Source organism: Pezoporus wallicus, unplaced genomic scaffold (assembly GCF_028554395.1).
Source record: "Pezoporus wallicus isolate ANWC-B61680 ecotype Strahan unplaced genomic scaffold, APGP_CSIRO_Pwel_v1 contig_6789, whole genome shotgun sequence".
In the NCBI taxonomy this organism is placed as follows: Eukaryota; Metazoa; Chordata; class Aves; order Psittaciformes; family Psittacidae; genus Pezoporus; species Pezoporus wallicus.
The window spans coordinates 3,024,078-3,045,234 of record NW_026637361.1 but is presented as its reverse complement, the minus strand read 5'-3'; the positions used below and the strand labels follow the sequence as shown (position 1 = coordinate 3,045,234).

The 21,157-nt window shown below is 39.3% G+C and overlaps 1 protein-coding gene across 1 annotated transcript; it reads left to right on the top strand.

Moving 5' to 3' along the window:
- Positions 1–2,570: 2,570 nt before the first annotated feature.
- PYROXD1 (pyridine nucleotide-disulphide oxidoreductase domain 1) lies at positions 2,571–20,345 on the top strand. The gene is made up of 12 exons (XM_057405247.1): positions 2,571–2,689; positions 6,040–6,120; positions 8,176–8,295; positions 9,689–9,817; positions 11,709–11,782; positions 12,719–12,879; positions 13,799–13,899; positions 15,174–15,303; positions 16,241–16,353; positions 19,070–19,192; positions 19,413–19,550; positions 20,056–20,345. Exons 1-12 carry the CDS (start codon positions 2,609–2,611, stop codon positions 20,302–20,304), a joined length of 1,500 nt encoding a protein of 499 aa, XP_057261230.1. The 5' UTR covers positions 2,571–2,608; the 3' UTR covers positions 20,305–20,345.
- The last annotated feature ends 812 nt before the right edge of the window (positions 20,346–21,157 follow it).

Genomic DNA, 21,157 nt, shown 5'->3' with positions numbered 1-21,157 from the left:
GGTAACTCCCAGTTACCCCTCACCCTGGCCATGACGTGCTGTGGTATGGAATACCTCCCTGGCTAGCCCAGGTCAGGCGCCCCGTCTCTGCTTCCTCACAGCTTCCCCTCCCCCCTGGCAGAGCATGAGCCTCACAAAGTCCTTGGTCAGGGTAAACATCACTTAGCAACAACCGAAAACATCGGCTTCACCAACACTGTTCTCAGGATGGAAGTCAAAACACAGCACTGCACCAGCTACCACAAAGGAAAAAACATGACTGCTACTGCTGAACCCAGGACAGGCCTACAGACATGTAAAGGGTCCAAACACATTTGCAGAAAAGGGTAACAGAAATGCAAAGTACATCACTACTGGCAAGTAGGGCAGTTAAGATTTTCACAACAGAGCCATGATTAGGAAGGTCTTGCTCTGTACCGAAGCACTGTGGCCATTTACAAGAGTATACAGCATAGCAGAGACCCAGTCAACCTGTTGGCTTTTTTTTTTTTCACAGAAAAATTATTATGCTTTATAGGCAAGTGTCTTTTTTCCAGAAGTTCTGTAGTCAATACCCACTCCATCTATGGACAAGGATTTGGCTACTGGAGTTTGGGGTGGTTATGAGAGTCACATTTGTGTTTAGATTGTCAGTGTCAGATAAGCAAAGTCAATGCATTGAACATCATGCACACAACTGATATAAGTGACACAGGCACCATGATGGGTGCACAGTGATTTTCAGAGCTCCTCAGAGAATATTAAAAGGTCTCATTTAAATTAACACAGAATAAAACCTACTTTCCTTAGACTGCCATCGACTTGCATGATCTCACATCCTTTGCTACTCCTTTCCAATGCATGTGCACTAAGCTTGGTAAGAAGTATCAGGAATGAATTTGCAGTGTGTCAGGAATGAGTTTGAATCCATTACATTCCTACACAAATGACATGTTATTAATCTGGAAAAGTTTTTACAGATGTGTACTTATCATCTCTTTGCTGACAAAGGAACTAGGAAGGTATGCTGTAATTGCAAGCAACTATTTTCATGGTCTTAATTTGCCCCATCATGTCCAAAATGGGTTTTTATATTTTTTTGTGAATGGAGGCAGTAACAACTTCTTGTAGTTTGTGCAAGCAAATGCTCCAAGTAAAATAAGAATTTCTCCTGTCATTTGTCATATACTGCAGATTAAAATCCTTGGAAGACATTAGTGTACTTGATGACGCAAGTCTATCCAATTTCTTGCACTGTTTAGGTCAGGTCACTTACTCAGGTAATTTACAGTGCAACAGAATGTGTTCAGAGGACAGAATTTAGTTTATGACCAAAATGGCCAACAATAGCCTTGACTGTAAAATTACCTTCAATGCCAGCAAAAAAAAAAGTTACTTCTTAGAAAAAGGCAAAATGAAAGCATTTAAAAATAACTGCCATCAGAAAGTGACTGTTTTAAAGAATGTGATTGATGTCCTGATAGCTACAGGACTGCCTGAACAGACGCTGGCCATAAACCAGGGTCATTTTCTGTGGTGCATGCACTCAGTAGTTTTATTTTTCATAGCTTAGCCCTTCCTCCAAGAGGAAAAAAACATTGAACTTCAGCGTTGGAATGAAAATTACACTTATTAATATGCAGAAAATTCTAAGGTAAACCAGAGTGCAAAAGCTCGAACTCATTTTAAGCAGTTCATCTCAAACTCTAGGCATCACTGAGCAGTTTACCACATATATCAATTTATTCCCTTAATTTATCACACTTCATAGAATCCAAGGTCAGAAGTGACCTCAACGATCATCTGGTCCAACCTTTCCTAGCAAAGCATGGCCCAGACTAGATGTCCCAGTACCTTGTCCAGCCTAATCTTAAGCGTCCAGTGTTGGAGTATATCGTATTACAGCAGCAGGTTTTATCCTACTCAAAACCAAAGGAAGTAAACAGCAAAGTCATTTGCTCCAATGACTGACCACCACCAAAACCAGGCTCTGCGTGCTGCATCCTTTCTGCACAGTACAATTATGCCTCATGAAGGGAGGGTTACAGAGAGGGTAGAGGAGCACCTCAGGAACATCAGCTTCATGTTCCTCTCCACACTTCATGCTAAATTATACTTTTAATATTGTGTCTAAAGCTGATGGGGAAAAGGTAAGCCTAGGGAAAACACAGTCTCCCATATTGCCATGTTTTGTTCTCTTGACTTCCTATTAAGGAAATGACAAAAGGCCTAAATGTATTTTTTAACTTTTATCGTAACTATTTGCTATCTGTTCTCTTTGGTCCCTTGACAAAGTCCATCAAAACCCTTCAGCGTTCAGACCTATGAAGGTATTGTAATAGGAAGTGGAGAAAGTAAACTCCAAATTAAAAAAAAAAAAAAAATAGTAAGAAAAGAAATAAAAAACAGTGGAAAGGGATGGGTTGGGGTTGGCGTCCGAAGAGAGACAGCCCTTGCTCTGCGGGAAGTTCCGCGCCGCCAGCGGAGCAATTTTGGGCGCTGCCGCGCACCGTAGGCGGAGCTGCGCCGCCGCGTCCCGCACCCTAGCGAAGAGGCGGCAGCGAGAAGCCGGTCTCGAACACCGTCTTCCTTTCTCCGAGGCCCGGCGCTCCGGGGAGCAAGCGGGGAAATGGCGGCGGCCTATAGCGGTGCGCGGACTCGATTCGTGGTGGTGGGCGGAGGAATTGCAGGGGTGACCTGCGCGGAGAAGGTAAAAGGCCGGGGCCCCTCTACCCGCCTCACGCATGCGCGCTTTCCCCACCTCCCCCGCCCCCGCCGCTGGTAGACGACGGCCCGCGGCTGCGGGGGGACAGCGGGGTATGGGCACCTCAGACGGCGGGTGACGTGTTGGTCACGGGCAGCAGCGTCGACCTAGCACTCCCTAATTCCGACCAGAGCCAGCGTAGGAACCTCTATAGAGAACAGTTCTTTACATTTATATAGTAACTGCATAAGTAGTCTCATTAAGTTAGTAATTGCCCCATTTTTTAAGAAATTCGTTATTCCTCTTAAAAAAAACCACAGTTCCAGGGGAACGGTGTTGTACTATAATAATGTTTATCTGTCTAGAAATGCTGAGAGATTAAAACTGAACTGCTAATAACCTCATCAAGGCTTAGGACCACTTCATAAAAGGATAAAAACTTTGAGAAGGCTGGCATTCTGTATGCTAGTCAAGAGGTCAGAAAGGAGCACTGCATGCCTTATTTACAGGCATAAAGGCTCGTACTGCAACTAAGGTGAACGCTGCTGTGATGTGTGCCTTTTTATGTCTTTCTTGGATCCATGTTTAGGGCTGTACACCTGTGTGCCAATCTCAGCAGTTTTCCATGAGTTCAAACTCTGAAACAAATTTGTCTGATTTCTAATTTCAGGGTATTTTAAAAGTATCAGTAATTGGAGGCAATTTTGTACATAGTTTTGTACCTATAATGTAGAACAGAATGATGCAGATTACAGTTCAGTTGAAAAATATTTAGCTGTTGAAACTACAAAGCAGTCTAAAGACTGTGTTTCAACCATCTATTGTCTGTGGATGGAGTGATACTATTTCATTTCTGACGTTGTATAAACTACATGCTGATTAAAGAAAATATTGATACTGTTCTCCATCTTTATGCATCTGGGTTGATTCTGCCATTTATTAGTTTGAGGGGATTTTTCTTTTTATTCATGGTTATTGTAACGTGTGGTCTCTGTACTATAGACACTTAAATCCTGTATTTGTATGAATTAATCCCTTAAAAGTTTGTTAAACCATTCACATAATTAAGGCTTTTGTATATCCTTATGTGCTTGTAAGAATAAGATTTAGGTCAACATTTAATATTCCCAGAGACTTGCTTTCCTGGAAGTAATTTAGAATTGTCTCCAATTGTTATGATCCTGTTTCACAACACGCTTATTTCCAGTATACATTGGATGCCTGCAGTGTTTAAGATTGCTATAAAAGGGCCTAAATTTATTGGTTTTTTGAAGATGCCTTTTGCTGTTTTAGTGCCACAGAGTTTCTTTTGTTTTCTTCCAAAGCTCACAGAGTGCCGGTTACTGCTGTGATTCCACCTCTTCTCTTACACTCCTTTTCTTTCCCTCACCCTTACTTTTTAACCTGGAAAAACCCAAATCAGATTGTTATGTGTTGACAGAGACTTGCCTGTTTTTCTCATCTTAGTAATGCAGGAAGCCCTTTGTCAGTGAGCATTAGTGGTCTCCTGGCCAATGTTTTGGTTCACCAAGACCACTAAAAGTGGTGCTGTGTGTTTTAGACGGATTTCTGCATTGTACATCCATAGCTGGGGGTAAACTTGAAATAAGAGGATTGGACACAATTTTTCTCAGTCCCGATTTTGAGCAAGTATGGTTCTGTGGAGCACAGTGGCAATAAACAACTTGTCCATCATGTTGCATTTTGGGTATTCATTATATGATGTCTTGTAGTTCAGACTTCTTAGGCAGCTATCTGAGAACAATCATTGCGTCATGTCATGTCTCAAAAGAATTAATACAGAGTTACTTACATTTTAAGTAAATTTTGAAATATTCCAACAAAATGTCTTAGAAGCTGAGTTTGAGTTAGATTTATTTTCTCTGTCGTAAATGTTTCATGTCTTACGTAATTTCTGCCTTTCATGCTTATATTGCAACATTTCTTTGTGGATTGTGATGACTTATATATTTCCATATGTATGGATATATATTCTGTGTGGCAGATTTCTAATCCTAGTATTTTAGAAGGTAAAGAAATGCAACAAACTTAATATGACCAAATGAAAGTTTGAAACAACCATTAAATCTTAATAAGAGGGCAGGGGTAAGCATTTGAGCATATGTAAGTGATGCAAAGTACATTATATCAGTCTTAAAATTTTGAATCACAGGATACATCTGATGATTATTACATAGAATCACGGAATGGTTTGGGTTGGAAGGGACCTTAAAGATCATCCAGTTCCAACACCCTGCCAAGGGCAGGAACTCCTTCCACTAGGTCAGGTCGCTCAAAGCCCTGTCCAGCCTGGCCTTGAACTCTTCCAGGGATGGAGCATCCACAGCTTCTCCAGGCAACCTGTTCCAGTGTCTCACACTAAAGAATTTCTTACTTAAACCTAATCTACTCCAGGTGGAGTTCCTTGAACTGCTGCCCACAATTCTTTTTATGCAGCCCAAGATATGAATGGTGTTCTGGACTGCAGTCACATGTTGACAGCCCTTATCTGATTTTTCATCCACCAGTACCCCAAAGTCTTCTCTGCAGGGCTGCTCTCAATCCATTCACCACCCAAGCTGTGCTGATACTGTTGATTGCCCCAGCCCAGGTGTGGGACCTTGCACTTGGTCTTGCTGAACTTCATGAGGCTCACATGAGCACACTCCTCAAACCTGTCAAGGTCCTTCTGGATGGCATTCCTTCCCTCAGCATGTCAACTACATCACAACAGCTTTGTACTATCTGTAGGCTTGCTGAGGGTGCACTCAATTCCATTGTCTGTCATTAATAAAGATGCCGAATATGATCCTGTGTTTTCTACAGCATTCTGTAGTTTTTCTGAGTCATATTTGGTACAGCTGAGAGCAGCTGCTGCAGCACAGTGTGCTACATGTCAATCTTTCTTCTTATTGTCTGTCAATACAACACGTACAGCTACAATGTGTGAAGCATATGTTAGGGACAATTATTCACTTCTATATGAGTAAAAAAAAGTATGTCCAGCAACTGGGTGTCTCCAGAAAGCACATGGTCATAGTCTGCTCCTACAGTTGGCCTTTAGAATACTGCGAAAAATAGTCATTTGTGTAGTCCCATATACCATGGCTGCAGTTCATGAAGATGTATTTGTGTGGAAAGAATTAAGATCCTGGGTCTCCAAATTCTGTTTTTTTCAGTTGTTATCACTCTTATGGATAGTACTTAAACACTCTTGAAGTAGCGTTTATCCAATAGGATTCCACTAGATTAAAGTAGTGTAGTAATACATATTACTTTTTGGTAATACTTTTTTTGTATTAAAGTCAAAATCTATTGATTGTACTCACTCATCATTATTTCTGTTTCTTTACAAGCTGGCCATGGAATTCCCATCAGAAGACATTTTTTTAATGACAGCTTCTCCAGTTATAAAAGCAGTAACGAATTTCAGACAGGTAAGAACAATTTAATTTTTCTTACGGTAAGACCTTTTCAGAAGTTTGCGTATGTACATGTAATTTAGAACCTAGAGCTGAAAATGCTTACAAATTTAAACTTGCTTTCACATCAGTGTGACTTCCGTGGTGTTAGTAGGACTGAGATACATTATAGTGATTCCTAATCATCAGTAATTGTGAATATATTCACACCATTCGAGCAAAGGATACTTACGTAGTGGAAGTGTTTTCCAAGTTACTGGAGCATTATTTCACTGATTTGCTAAGGGGTGCTTCATTTCAAGCACTGAAATGATGTCTTTGGTATAAATTGCTGAAGAAACATAGTCTCACTAGCGATTCTCATATACGGTAGTATGTTTGAATTTCGTGCAGAAACAGGCTTCTGACAAGTAACAAAGGGAAATTTCTGTGGAATTGCCTTCAGCTTTATCTACATGTCCAGCAGATGGTGATTCGGTGACTTCTTTCCTGCTAGTTTGAAGAAGAAAACTAAATCCATACATGAGTTCAGATTTCTGTCTGTGGGTTCATTAAGCTGGTTTCACAGAGGTACCCAGATCTTAGAAAGCACTGCTGTTTTTCCCTCTCTGAGGGAACTTTATGCTGAGCCATGGAAAGAGTTGCAGACTGTATTGCATATAACTTGGGATGCAAAGCTGCCAGCTGGTAAGAAGTTTGGTTTACCTCTCAGAGAAAGGACACCAAGAGCTGGACTTGCACCTGGTATTTATTGTCATGACTCTCTTTTTCATAGAATCATAGAATGGTCAGGGTTGGAAAGGACCTTAAAGATCATCTAATTTCAACCCTCCTGACGTGTAGGGACACCTCACACTAGACCATGTTGCTGAAGGCTCATTGCAGCCTGGCCTTGACCACTGCCAGGGGTGGAGCACCCCCACAGTAAAGAACTTCTTCCTTCTATCTAACCTGAACTTCCCCTGTTTAAGTTTAAACCCATAAAAATACCATGGTTTTGAAACATGGTATCTAGCAGGCGTGGCATATCTCGCTACAAGTAGAGAAAGGTCACTCTGCAGTTTGTCTGACAGCCTAGTTTTATCGTAATTCTTCCTGGTGTATGAATGCCTAATTCAGATCACTACAGGGGAGAATAAAGCAGAAAGAGATTTGAAAAGCAGGTCTTTGCATTTAGTACCTGTAATTGGCTGTCAGCATCCCTTCCTTTTCCAACTCTGTTTTTTGTCCAGGAATGGAATGCTCAGAAGATAGCTGAGAGACTTGGAGCTCTCTGTGAGACTGGTAGAGTAATATGAAACTAAAAAATACCTTCTGAGCTTGAGAGATTTGACAGTAGGGTCATGAGTATCCAGGAAAGACATTAAACATGCAAAAGTGTAAAGTCTGTAATTCACATTGGCACAAGTTTCAGCATCTGAAGAGTAAGGGAGGAGCTAAACACTATTTGAAGGTAGCAGAATCTTAAGTTTTGGACACAAGCATCTTAATTTCTCTCTGAATTGCAAGCGTGGTGTCTTTTCTGGTTCCTAGCTGTGAGCCAGACTCTTTGAATATTCTGTAAAGTTGAAGGCCTGGAGGCCCCCTTCTGGAAGAAACCCAGAAAATCAGCATAACTTAGAATGTTTCCCAGATTCTATTTTCCCACCCCCAGCCCCCCCCACCCCGGTCTCTGAAACACCAAATAGTGACTATGGACGAGATGCTGAGTAAATGTATTGAGGTAATCTTGAATCTGTTTTGCCTGAACACTTGCCTTATGTCCTGCATACAAGCTGAAGAACAGTAAGCCCTTTTCCCGACATGAGGGCCAACTACCTGCAGCAAGAGTTTTTTGAAGACAATGTCACCAGATTATATTTTATTTTAAAGAGAATACCAGGAACAGGCATGAAAAGATTCTGTATATAAAAAGGAGCCTTTAGTAGTAACATGATAACATGTTTTGAGACAGTATGGGCTTTATGTTGTGATTCCTTTACTGGAAGTGAACATAACATATTTTGTTACAAGCTTCAGAAAAAGGAGATAAATAATGCACATTTTTAAATACCTCTCTTCTTTCTACAGGTCTCTAAAACACTTGAGGAATTTGATGTGGAAGAGCAGCCGAGTTCCCTATTAGAAAAACGATATCCCAATATTAAAGTTATACAGTCTGGAGTGAAACAATTGAGAAGCAATGAGCATGTAAGCTAGTGTGTTGTCTTTTATGTGGCTTTTCAAATTATTTATAAAAAAAAAAAAAGAAATGGTTGAAAGTTTAGGGTGTGAAATTCTATTCAAGAACACTGAGTACTAAAGTGTTAAGTTACCAAAATTACAAGAAAAAACTTCTTAACTTTAATTTCATTTATCACTCACACTGTTGTTCAAGTAGAAATACATACAGAGGACAATACTGTAGATCAGAAATTACTTGTAAATTAAGAAACGATATGTTTTAGATTGAAATATTTGACACCTTAGAGAGAGATCATTGAAAACCTGATTGGAATCAAAGAGAACCCAGTCAGTGAAACCAAAACTGTATGTGAATCCAGGTGTCTGAATGAATCCAGGTGTCTGAACATTTCTGTAATCCTTGATTGCAAACCTGGCCAATTCCTGAGTTACTGCTTGTTGCTACTGAGACCCAATATTAACAATTTTGTGTTACAAAAAAAAAAAAAAAAAAGAAGTCCTGAAAGAAGCAATGTTTTCACCTTTCCTGCTTTCATTTTTTTAATCAGGAAATGTGTTACAAGTATGAGCAGGTCCAGATCCTTGATAGTGTCTGTGTCAGCTTCACATACTACTTTTCACTTCAGCATGCATTTATCACAAATTCACATTCAAATCCAAACCGCACTATGCTCATTTTAAGTCACAGAGGTATGATCCCAGTTAGATTCTATGAATACTCTGAATCTAATTCTACTTAGATCATTACTATAATTTGGAGGATCTTTTGTCTAAAACCTGTAGCAACTCTCGTTATGCAAAACCTCTGTAAACTGGTTAGCTTCTAGTTTGGAAAGGAACACATAAAAGTCATAAAACAGTGAAATGTAAGTACTGCTTTGTTGCAGAATGATGTAGCTGGTTTAGTGCCTACCTTTTTTCTTTAGCAAAGGACAGAAATTGCCGCCTTTCTAAACTGTATTCTGGCCTCTGCCTGGTTAACACAGGTCTACCATTGTTGAAAGGTTTTGAATGAGAATCTTAATTGCTACTATATAATAGTGCATAGACATACATCTGTTGCTGGAGTGGGGAGGATATTCGTCACGTGGAAAACCTGTTCCGTAGCACAGCTAGTAAGTACAGAGTGCCACCAACTGGTAATCTTTGTATTTCACATTTCTTTGAGAACACTGTGTCCGCTTTCGGTTTCACCAGTCGTACGAGGGCATACACTTAGGCTTGTAAGGGTGTGGTGAATGTAATGCAGATAAATGACACACAATGAGAGTATGAAGGCTTGCTCTTTAAGAAGACAGTTACAGCATTTAATATCTGCAGAATACTGTGCTATGAAGGAGAAGAAATGCTGATGTTCTGTTAGATGTCTCCAATAGGTTTTTATTTTTTCTTTTAACAGAAAATTTTCACTGAAGATGGGAAAGAATATATGTATGACAAAATTTGCCTGTGTGCTGGAGCAAAACCAAAATTGATTTTTGAGGGAAACCCGTATGTATTAGGAATCCGGGATACTGACAGTGCACAGGTAAATGTGGTTTGGACATATAAGTATAAAATATATTCCTGATTCTGATGGAAAATAATAAAGATGAATGTGGAGTGAAATGGTAAAACATAAGGTGATGTTTGTTGTCATATATCCTTACGTAAGAAGACTTTCAGTAGCAGCTAATTTATTTAGTGGTATTTTAAGGCTATTTAATTAGTCAGTAAATTTATTAAGTTTATAGATATTTCATAGATGGTATTTCTAACATGGTAATCTAGAATTAATGGAATCTTTTGCCCTTCAGGCAGAAGCCAATCTGAAAACATAAACAGGAAGTAAGCACTACTAGAAACTCCTGTGAGGAGGTGTACCTGGTACATGATATGAAGGGCTACTTCTCACAGTGAAAAGTTAGTGAATGGCTTTTTTTTGTCTTCCTAGTTTTACTGTGGCTTGTCCTCATTGTACATAAAAAGTTACAGTTACAGTAAAAGATGTGGGAAAGTTTTCACTTGAGGAATAACTTAATAGACTAAAACTTCAGCTTAGAAGTAGAAACTGAGGTTTCAGTGCTGTAGGTCTTCAGAATTGGAGGCAAGGTGAACGTGAACGCTGCTTCTTCACAACATAAGAACTGTAATTCATCAAATAAAGTTTGACATTGAGAATAAAAAAGGAGGTACTTTTTCAAGTAAACTGCTGTGAAACTATGAAATTGTTGTTGGTTGGTTTAGATATTAAAACTTTAGCTGAGATAAAAAAAAAAGGAAAAAAAAGAAAGAAATAGAAGGGAAAAAAAACCCAAACAACAAACCACAAAAAAGACAGCCCTCAATGCATTTACCTTGTCTAAATTGAAGAGAAAGATGCCACTTGAGTGGCACCAGTGGTGTCTAGAACCTGTGAGGATGTTGCAGGATAGTATCATGTGCTTGGTGCTTGTTGCCTTATGGTCTTCCATGTGTATCCACTGTCTGCCAGTGGGAGACAGTAGACTGAGCTCACATCAAAGCTGATGTTGAACTTCGAATAAGGCTGAAAATGCTTGTTTCTGGGGTTGGATTTGTTGGGATTTTGTTTTGTTTTGTGGTTGGGTTTTGTTGTTGTTTAAATGATGATTGCTTGAGTTCACTAATTCCTTCTGGTACAACTTGAGCATCCTTCTCTGAAGGGATTAAAGAACTGCAGTTTTCCTGGTCTTTACAGTTCAGGTTCTCTGACACAATTAGTCAGGTAAACTGGAAGTATGGATGAACAGATTTTTGTATAGTTGCAGTAGTTGGTCTGAGCCACTTCAAGTATTTTGTTTCAGACAAATCAAGAATCATGACTATGATCTAAAAAAACACTGGGCTGTATTGTCTTTCATTTTTTTTTCAATTTCTCTTGCCACTAAGATATTATTTGGAGACTCATTTCTTTCTGAAAGCTTTTTGCAAAATAAAATTGGTTCTCAGATTTGCTACAAATATTTTTTTAAGTTCCTGATTTCTGATCGGAATTTTTTAAACTCCCAAATTTCTGTATCTTTGCCTTTTTAATGTTATGCAGATTGCTGTGAAAGTTATGCAAGTTGTGATAAAACTGGATTAATAGATATCACAATGCTAATGGTCTCTAGGATGGAGAAAAGTCTCCTGGATTCTATTAAGGTCTCTAAGTGGCTTAAATGTAATTATTTGACTTCTCCTGTCTCAATTTGAGAGTTGTAAGGCTTTACCAGTAACTTCATCCCTCAGTGTTAGAACTTCACAGGTTTCATGAGTGTTTGTACCAGATCTTGGTGTAAGTAAATGTGTATCATTAATCTGAGAAGATCAAAATAAGAGACTAGCAGAGCAAGAAAATACTGAAAAGCGTATAAGGGATCAGTGTGAGGGAACATATGACCTAAGTTGTAATAGACTTTTTTCCTTTCTTAATGCAGGCTTTCCAGAAGAATTTGGCTCAAGCTGAGAGAATAGTAGTGGTAGGAAATGGCGGGATTGCACTTGAATTAGTGTAAGTAAATGACTACGTTTTAAAGATAGATGTGCAAATAAAATCTTTTCTGGTGTGCATGAGTTTGGGAAAAGGTTGGCTTATAAAATCGTAGCGCTTAAAGAATTTAGTAGCAAAATTGATTAAAATTTTTTTTTGCAGTGTAGTGGTGCTTACTGTCACATAAAATTCAGCAAGCTTCAGAAGAAGCTTTGGCACATAGATACCAAGAATGTACAGTGCCTGAATTGGCACCAACAGAGATTTCTGTTAAGGCTAATAAGGGCAATATTTAAGTTATAAAACTTGTCTGACTTCTGGAAACAGAAGGTGTAATGGGAATAAAGAGGCAGTTTATCTTGCACCCACCCGAATCTAATCTGACAGAGATTTTGAAGTGTCTGATGTGGCCTTTGTCACAGGTAGGCTACTGAACCATGTGGTCCTTCAGTCTGCTACGTTACAAAACCACCTATATTATGCCAGTATATGGTCTTGTTTTGTGTTGCAGGGAATCACTTTTCCACTTTCACCAAATTGTTTTCTGCATGTCTCTACCAGTTCATGTTCCAGGTAGTACAAACAAGATCCAAATGCCGCTGCTTAGCAGTGGGCAGTCTGGAAAAATGCACATTTTTTAAATTGTGGGGAGCAGGAAATACTAAGTAGTAATATCATAAATTTGATCTACCTCCCCTTACCCTCCACCCTGGTGCAGCTGAGGTTGTGCTGATGAGAAAGTTTGACCTGTCAGCTTGAAGAGATTTTAATCTCTTTTTTGTAATGGGTTCCTTATGAAAATACTTAGAAGCAGTGGTGGATTTGATAGGTTTAAATGTCTTGGATCCCTTATTTCTAGGTTTTGGAACTAAACCTGTCACACTTCTAGTTGCATTGCTAAGAGTCAGGTCCTTTTCAGGTAGTTTGTGACTTTATCCATTGTTTAAATGTCTGCAGGTATGAAATTCAAGGCTGTGAAGTGATCTGGGCTATCAAAGACAAAGCCATTGGGAACACTTTCTTTGATGCAGGAGCAGCCGAATTTCTCATTCCAAAGCTGTCTGCTGAAAAACAAGAGACTCCAATTGAATGTAAAAGAACCAAGTACACAATGGAAGGTATGGTGTTTTGGTCTTCTAACACTGCAGCAGCAGTTTTTAATGTTAACAGTCTTAAGATGAGTTAATATAGCAGGTCATAAATAAGGATTGCTGTTATTAGTAGCACTCCCTTCTTTAAAAAAAAAAAAAAGTAAAAAAGAGATATAAAACCCCATTCAGAATATATGTAGAGACATGGCAGCATGTAAAAGTGCTCTTTTATATCGGTGCCAAGTTCTCATTCAATTTCCTGTATTCCACCTGCTGAAGAACTTGTTCTGTTTTCTGTAATACTTGTAATACATGGCAGCATTATGTAGGAAGGAACTCTCCCATAATAAGCTGTTGGAGGACCAGATGAAACCCCTCAGGTTGTTATTACTGATGCAGTGAAACTGCAATCTTAATAACAACAGTCAACTAGAACTGAATGAACGAACATTACACAAACATGTATATGACTAGAATAATAATAAAAAAAAACAAAACCATGGTTCTAAGTCAGAAGAATAAATTGTAAAAGAGTCAGCCAGAACATCACCAAATGGCACCCAGTGTTCATCATATGTATCATGCTATGCTAAAACTTTCACTTTCATGCAAAAGAGGGGCCAGTGCACATTTGCTAGCAAACAGTGATTAGCAGTGATATTAAGCAACTAAGTCTACTGTGGGTCTCCAGAACTGTGGTGCTGTGGTGTCTGGCTGGCTTTTAAGGGTCCATACAGGCATCCAGCAGGGGCATGGTTGGTTTGGAGATGTGTGAAGTAATGAAAGGTGTAAAGTTGCAAGGTGTTAAAAATACTGGCTTGGAGTCTGATTTGCCTGCAAAGTAACAGGTTTTGGATTACACGCTTTTGTCTTTCCTTTTAGTAACCAGACCTGCAGGCCGTGAAGTATGCATGCTAAATCTGATATCTTCATCTCTTTCCCTCAGGAAGTGAGGAAAAAGAAAGACCTACAGCAGCGTCTGACAAACTGGGCAGTGCCTTAGGCCCTGATTGGCATGAGGGTTTAAGTCTTAAAGGGACTCAAGAGGTATGGTCATCATCTTACTTATGTATTTGTTTAAATGTTGCTTTAAGTGGGTAAGGATGACAGAACATGCAATGTCACATTCAGGATTATTAGAAAAATAAAATAATGCTCTAACTGATTCTCCTGTTCCATCAGAATTTAACAGGAAAGCATGTTAATACAGATAAAGTAATATTCTGCTTCAGGAAGAAGGTGGCTAATCAGCTCCACTGGCATGGTTTTAGCAATTTGCTCTTCAGATTGAAATATAAATGTTGGTTTGTAGGTTTCTGTAGGACTGGTGTCAATCTTCGCTTTAAACAGCAGCAGTGGGGCCTCTGTTTCATTTTAGCTGCCATACTTACAGTAGGATTTGTACAAAGGTACAGGGAACATCAGTCTGCTTTCACAGCAGATAATGCAATATAAAATCGGTAGTGGGGATGAACATCGTGAAGAGTAAAAATCCTTTTATTTTTTGGTCAGTTTTGTATTTATTAATCTCTTGGCTGTTAGGCATTTGCATCACACATTAGAAAACAGACCTCTTAAACAGTCATAGTATCTACCGAAATAGCTTTACAATGCCAGCTGAAGGATATTTAGGATATTCAGCAGATTAATCAGTGGAGTTTTGGCTGTTGAAGGTCATGGAGACATGTTGGGGTAGTGAAGAATAAAACCATTTAAGGCCAGAATCCACAAAAGAGAAACAGGTAACTTTCTGAGTTTGTCTCAACCTCAGAACAGGAGAAGTGGCTGAAACATGGGTCGGTGGAACAGGATATATTTCGTTTTTACAGCATTTAGAACATAAACTTAATGTTGTTATCAGTATTAAGTTTATGAAATACGCAATTATGAATTGAATGCATGACAGAAAAATGAAGGATTTGAAATCCTGAAAGACAGGAAAGATAAGTTTACTTTTTTCTGTTAAGTTCTGAATTCTTCTAATGTGAACTCAGGGGAACTTGAGGATGTTTTCTGGTGTGCCAGAAAAATCTAGGTTCTTGTGAAATTTCAGGGAACATTAGGTGTCTGCTGGAAAAGCAGATAAACTGCCATTTGCTGTGGTTAGATCTGTGCCAAAAAAGGAACAAGTGTGGGAACTCGGCTAATGTGTCGTGCTTTAGAATGAGGTATATGGTTTGATTTTTGGTTTGTTTGGTTTTTTTCCCAGTTTACTAAAGTCATTTTAGGTGAAGGTACACTTGCTATTAAAAATGTTGCTTTTGCTGATCATGTTTGAGATCATATTTTGATTATAATCAATTTTGGCAATCTTTCTTCAGTTTTCTCATAAAGTACATATTGAAGTACTATGTGAAGTAAAGAAAATTCACTTACAGAAAGAATTTCTACAGCTGCAACAGACTTCTTTGGCTTTTCCTAAAGAAGAGAAGAACATGGAACCAGATGAAGGTAGGTGCCAGTACTGAGCAGAAATAACGTGTTGAAGATTGGAGTATTGGAGCATGTTTGATACTGTTTGCTGTTTTAGGGCAAATACAGATTTGGAAATAGGAAAATAAATCCTTTATAAATCAAATGGTGCTCTAGCAATTTACAGTAGTTGAAAATTTGATTTATGGGCTACAATTAAATTACAAAATGTTATGGATAAGACCCTTTTACCACAAAGTTGCCTAAATCCTGTATGTAGAGTAGTGCCACCTTGTAACAGTCCAATAAAATAATATTTTAATAGTGGAGGTAAAGCAGGTAAAATAGCGGAGGTAGGAGGTAAAACCTCCAACAGAACAACATTGAGTGTCAAAACTGAAATAATTCTTCAAAGAAAACAGAAGAAAATATCATTTACTTCATGAATCTGTCTATAAATTCCACTGAATTGAAATTAATATTTAAAATACTTTTTTAATAGCCAGTTACTTCTGGCATAAAATTCTAGGAAGTCAAATCTCTGACATTCTTTTTGCTTTTGAGGCATTTCCTGTGCATCAGGAAACTTATATATAGGATAATTCTTGGCAGTTGCCAGATACTTCAGAGAACATCTCATGGGTCTGAAGAAGTGGCAAATGTCAAGACACAGTATTTTCCCCCTATAAACAAGGGCTTTGATTCAGAAAAAATCCAGATAAAGTTAATAGTAGGACTTGGAGCTAAACTCCAAAATCTCATAGGTTTTTGTAGTGAAGGTCAGAAAGGTTACAGGTAACCTCTAATTACATCTTTTTTCTTTTTATTTTTCCCTACCTAATCAGTTAGATGTCTCAGTAGATTATTTTTTTTTCCTTTTTATTTCATCTCTTATTAGAAGACATAATTAATAAAATAATTAATAAAATAACGCCTGTTGGTTACATTCTCAGGGCAAAACTTTCCCCTTTTTCAGTGCTTTGGCCTGTATATGTGGAATTAACTAATGGAAAAATTTATGGATGCAATTTCATTGTCAGTGCAACTGGAGTTGTGCCAAATGTTACACCATTTCTTGCTGGCAATAATGTAAGTATGATTTCTTTTGAAGTTAAAGTTGTTTTGTTTGTTTAAGTAAGGTGAGCTAAGCTTTTTTCAGCTGGTTTGTGCTTTTGTTCTGACATGGATTGCTACAGGTTTCCAGTGTACATCATTTCAAAATAAGGCAGGTATGCTGATGTTGGAAATATAAAATGGATTTCATTTGCTGTCTTGGCTTATTATGTTGCTCCTCATATCTGGTAGACAGTACACATACAATATACACTGTTACGATTAAGCCTATACAAAGAGAGAAAAACACTTGTATAATTGGTTAATGTGGCAAATATTTAGAATAATTTTTGTGTTAATGCTTCACCATTTCTTATCTTAAAAGTCTTCACATTTTTCTCCTGGGAAGGAAGCATTTACTTTCAATATCCTGAATCTGGGAAACAGAGCTATAAATGTGATCATTTCATTGAGAGAAGTCGTGCTTTAAATCAACATCCCGACGTGGATGCTGATTATGAAGTTCATAGCTGCCCTGGGAATTTTCAGGCCTTGTGATCATTCTGTCTCCATGATGGGTATATGGTTTAACTTTGGCTGGCAGTGGGATGGGGAAGAGAGTTGGAAAGAAAAGTTGGAAAAGTGAGAAAACTCGTGGTTTGAGATAAAGACAATTCAGGCGAAGCAAAATAAGGAATTCATTCACTATTTCCCATGAGCAGTGAGAGGTTTGGACATCTCCAGGAAAACAGGTTTACAGGTGTTAATGGTAACCTGGGAAGACAAATGCCATTAATTAAAAACATCCCCCTTTCCTCCTTCTTCCCCTCAGCTTTTCTTGCTGAGCACACCATCATACGCTTGGGCTGTCCCTTTGGTCAGTGGGGATCAGCTGCCCTGGCTGAGTCCCCTCCCAGCTCTTGTGCACTCCCAGTCTTGCTGCTGGCGGGGCAGGATGAGAAGCAGAGGGGGCTTGACTGTGTAAGCACTGCTCAGGCACACTTAAAACATCCCTGTGTTACCAACACATTTCTTATCACAAATCCAAAACACAGCACCATACAGGCTGCTGTGAAGAAAATTAACTCTGTTACAGGCAAAACCATCACGTTGGGGTATTTGGTGTTCTGTGGTTCCTCCGATCAGAAAGAGAAATGCTGTCCTATGAATAAAGACGAAGAAAATTTTGAAAACATACTCTCCTGGGTTCAGCCGTAACAGTAATTTTTCTCCATCCTAGTAGCTGGTGCAGTGCTGTATTTTGGCTTTAGCCTGAGAACAGTGCTGATAACACACAGAAGTTTTTAGTTGTTGCTAAGTAACACTTACTCTGATCAAGGACTTTTCAGTCTCATGCTCTGCCAGTGAGGAAGGGCACAAGAAGCCAGGAGGAAGCAGAGACAGGACACCTGACCCAAACTAGCCAAAGGGGTGTTCCATACCACAACCCATTATGACCAGTATATAACCTGGGGGGGGAGTTACACGCAAGGCCCAAATCGCTGCTTGGGTCAGGCTGGGTATCAGTCGGTGAGTGGTGAGGTGTTGTATTCTCTTCCCTTGTTATTTCCCTTATCATTATTATTATTGGTGGCAGCAGTAGTGGTTTGTGTTATACCTTAGTTACTAAACCGTTCTTATCTCAACCAGTGGCAGTTACATTCTTTCATTCTCCTCCCCATCTCTCTGGGAGTGGGGGCAGAAAGGGGGGGAAGTGAGTGAGCAGCTGCATGGTTCTGAGTTACTGGCTGGGCTTAAACCATGACACATACATCTGATGTTGAGCTGTTAAATATTTCAAGGCCTCTGTTACGAAGTTCGATTAGGAATTAAGTGTTTGCAATGTATTCTCTGGCCTTGGTAAAAATACAAAATGAACTCTCAAGATGAGGTGTCCCTGTAACACACATAGTACAGTTGGAAATTTGGCAAGCTGTGTTAATCCCCTGCCTGGGGCATCAGTAATAATGTTTTGAAAACCCACACTGTGTTCTAGAAATAATGCTTAATGCTTTGTATCTTACCATGGATGTCCAACCACTCTGCATAGTTTCATGTTAAACAATTTTATTCAGTATGTAATGCTTTTCTAAGCTTTGGTTTTCATACATAGATTTTAAAGGATATTTGAAGATCAGTTGTAAAATGCAGCACTGATCTGCTGTTAAACTCAGTGAGAAAAGAATGCAGAGATTGCTGGGAAATTCTGCTTTTGTAGGCCAGTTTTCTCTTTGCTTATTAGAAGGGTTCTTGGTTTGATACGATTCAGGAAAAGCTCTGCAGGGGGCAGGGTTGCATTTCCATGTGAAGAAGTAATACTTGATACGTAGGTAGTTGTGAAACATACTTCACTGTGGCACTCACTTTTCAGGGGATCCATTTTCTTCCCTTGATGGTGAAGGAGCATTGAGATGGAGAGGTTTGAAACATATGTTTCTGTTGTGGTGTCATGCTTTCCTAATAGAGTCAGATTAGATGGGACAATAAGTAGCCATAAATTATTCACTCTGAATGACCTTTCTCTCTGCTACATGGCACCCAGAAGAGCACTTTGCTGGCTTCCCATAGTGTTTATTCATATCATTTTAGACCTGCAAATGTTTTGATTAAACAGAATAATGAATTTACTGGACTTTTTTAGGAGTCTGCTGTTAAAAAGTAACAAATGAGATGGCTGCTTAACACAGATAAAGTTGAATTACTTTGTTTAAATTACTAATTTTGTTATTGCTGAGTTGTGCGAATGCTTTAGTTTGCTCTAGGTGAAGATGGAGGTCTCAAGGTGGATAAGCACATGCACACATCCCTGACAGACATATATGCAGCTGGAGATATATGCACAGCGTCCTGGAAACCAAGTCCAGTGTGGCATCAGGTAAATCAAATTGTATGAGTGTGTGCTCAGCATCAGTCTGATTGTAATAGATAATCCTCATGTGTTGGTGACAGATGATTTTATCTAGGTGGCTGGAAGAGAAGCCGTTCAGCCTTGCTATGTGTAGTAAATCTACCGTATGTATTGGTGAGAACAGGTCATTGCCCAGAGACATTCTTACATGTCTTCAGTCTTTAAATTTATTTTTCTTTGGTTTTAGATGAGGCTGTGGACTCAAGCCAGGCAGATGGGATGGTATGCAGCCAAATGCATGGCAGCAGATACGTTAGGGGAATCAATCGATCTGGATTTCAGCTTTGAACTATTTGCTCATGTTACAAAATTTTTCAATTACAAGGTAAAGTAAACACAGTCTGATAGCCTTCAACCACTGAGTAACACAAGTCGCTTACTTATCTTCACTTGCTGACACTGAGCAGATGCTTTAATATTGACAAAACGGTCTTCTCTCTGTAATAATTAATCTTAGTTTAGATTTTCTCCATTCATGCTAACTTTGAATGCTGAAACGGAAGAGGGCAATGATCTTTACAGATGTGTTACAACTTCCAATTGGTGACTGACAACTGCTCTACTCTGCGTCTCTGCGCACACATTCCGTTTCACTAGGTTTCTGTCCTTGGATAACGTCAGCCAGAGTTCAGCATGGTAGCTGGTTCGTTACTGGGTTCTGCGTATGATAGTTCAAGGTGAAGATTTTTAACCTGTGAAGGGGGGAGGTTCCCCCAGGACAAATATTTCCCTGTTTGCATCAGTCTTTTGAAGCTTAGAACAGTACTGGCAGAAGTACTAAAAGCCACTGCAATGCTCTTCTGAGTGCTCTCTCTTTTTCTTTCTGCTAGGTGGTGGTTTTGGGAAAGTACAATGCTCAAGGCTTGGGTACAGACCATGAACTGATGCTGAGGTGTACCAAGGGACAGGAGTACGTGAAAGTAGTGATGCAGAGTGGCCGAATGGTGGGAGCTGTGCTGATCGGTGACACGGACTTGGAAGAAACCTTTGAAAACTTAATTTTAAATCAAATGGATCTTTCAGCCTATGGTGAAGATCTCCTGAATCCAGATATTGATATAGAAGATTATTTTGATTGAACAAAACCCCATTTCCATTTTGTATAAACTTTTGATACTGAGTAATATGTCTTGTAAAACTGTTTCCACAGGATTAGCAAAAATGTACCAGGGATAAATGCAGTTTCTTAATAAGGTTTTGTATTGATCTTGTCAAAATACTGACTGACAAATTAATCAGTTTCAAAATGCAGCAACAAAAGCAAGTGAATTAGTGTTGGCAAAGAGTTTTCATCTGGGTTAAATGGAGTGTATGAAAAGAAGGCTGTAACAGTCTTAACAAGTGGGCTTCACTGTGCTGTTAAGGTGGCACCACATTCACTTGAATGCAAGGTAGCTCTCACTTTTTAGAACTGAGTGAAATGTGTTAAATCCTATGCCTGCCTCATAGGTCTCTTCTTCCCCAAACCAGGCAAGACTCACCTGCCCAGGTTACGAGAGCCCAATGTCACCATAGTTTACCACTAGGCACATTCCTCATCTCAGCCAGCCAGGATGCTGTGATGTGGTATGACGGTGGGGCCTGACCTGCTCAAAGCTTCCTCCAAAGTTGGCTAGGGCAGAAAGTCCTGCATCCTAAAACCACCTGTTCAGGTGAACATTTACAAGGCAGTCGTACAGTGTGTTGCCATCCCACTGGCACCCTGCAGCGCTCAGAGTTTCAAGGCTCCTGTTCCAGCTAATCTCTCCCAGCTGGTTCAGATAAACAGGGCAGCTGTAGGGTACAGAGCATTTGGAGCTCTCACTGCCTGGGAAGTGCTTGGCAAAGATGTGGCAAGATGGATGCTTTATCTTATCCTCCCACAGAAGTTTATCTCTGAAACGTGTTTTCTACTCAGCTAAGTACAGGACACAAAAACTCTGAATGCTGAAG

Excerpts from the sequence above, each read along its gene's own strand:
- PYROXD1 (XM_057405247.1), top strand. The coding sequence starts at position 2,609 with ATGGCGGCGGCCTATAGCGGTGCGCGGACTCGATTCGTGGTGGTGGGC. Across the intron at positions 6,121-8,175 it reads CAGTAACGAATTTCAGACAG|GTCTCTAAAACACTTGAGGA; the intron begins GTAAGAACAATT and ends TTCTTTCTACAG. Across the intron at positions 19,551-20,055 it reads CAAAATTTTTCAATTACAAG|GTGGTGGTTTTGGGAAAGTA; the intron begins GTAAAGTAAACA and ends TCTTTCTGCTAG.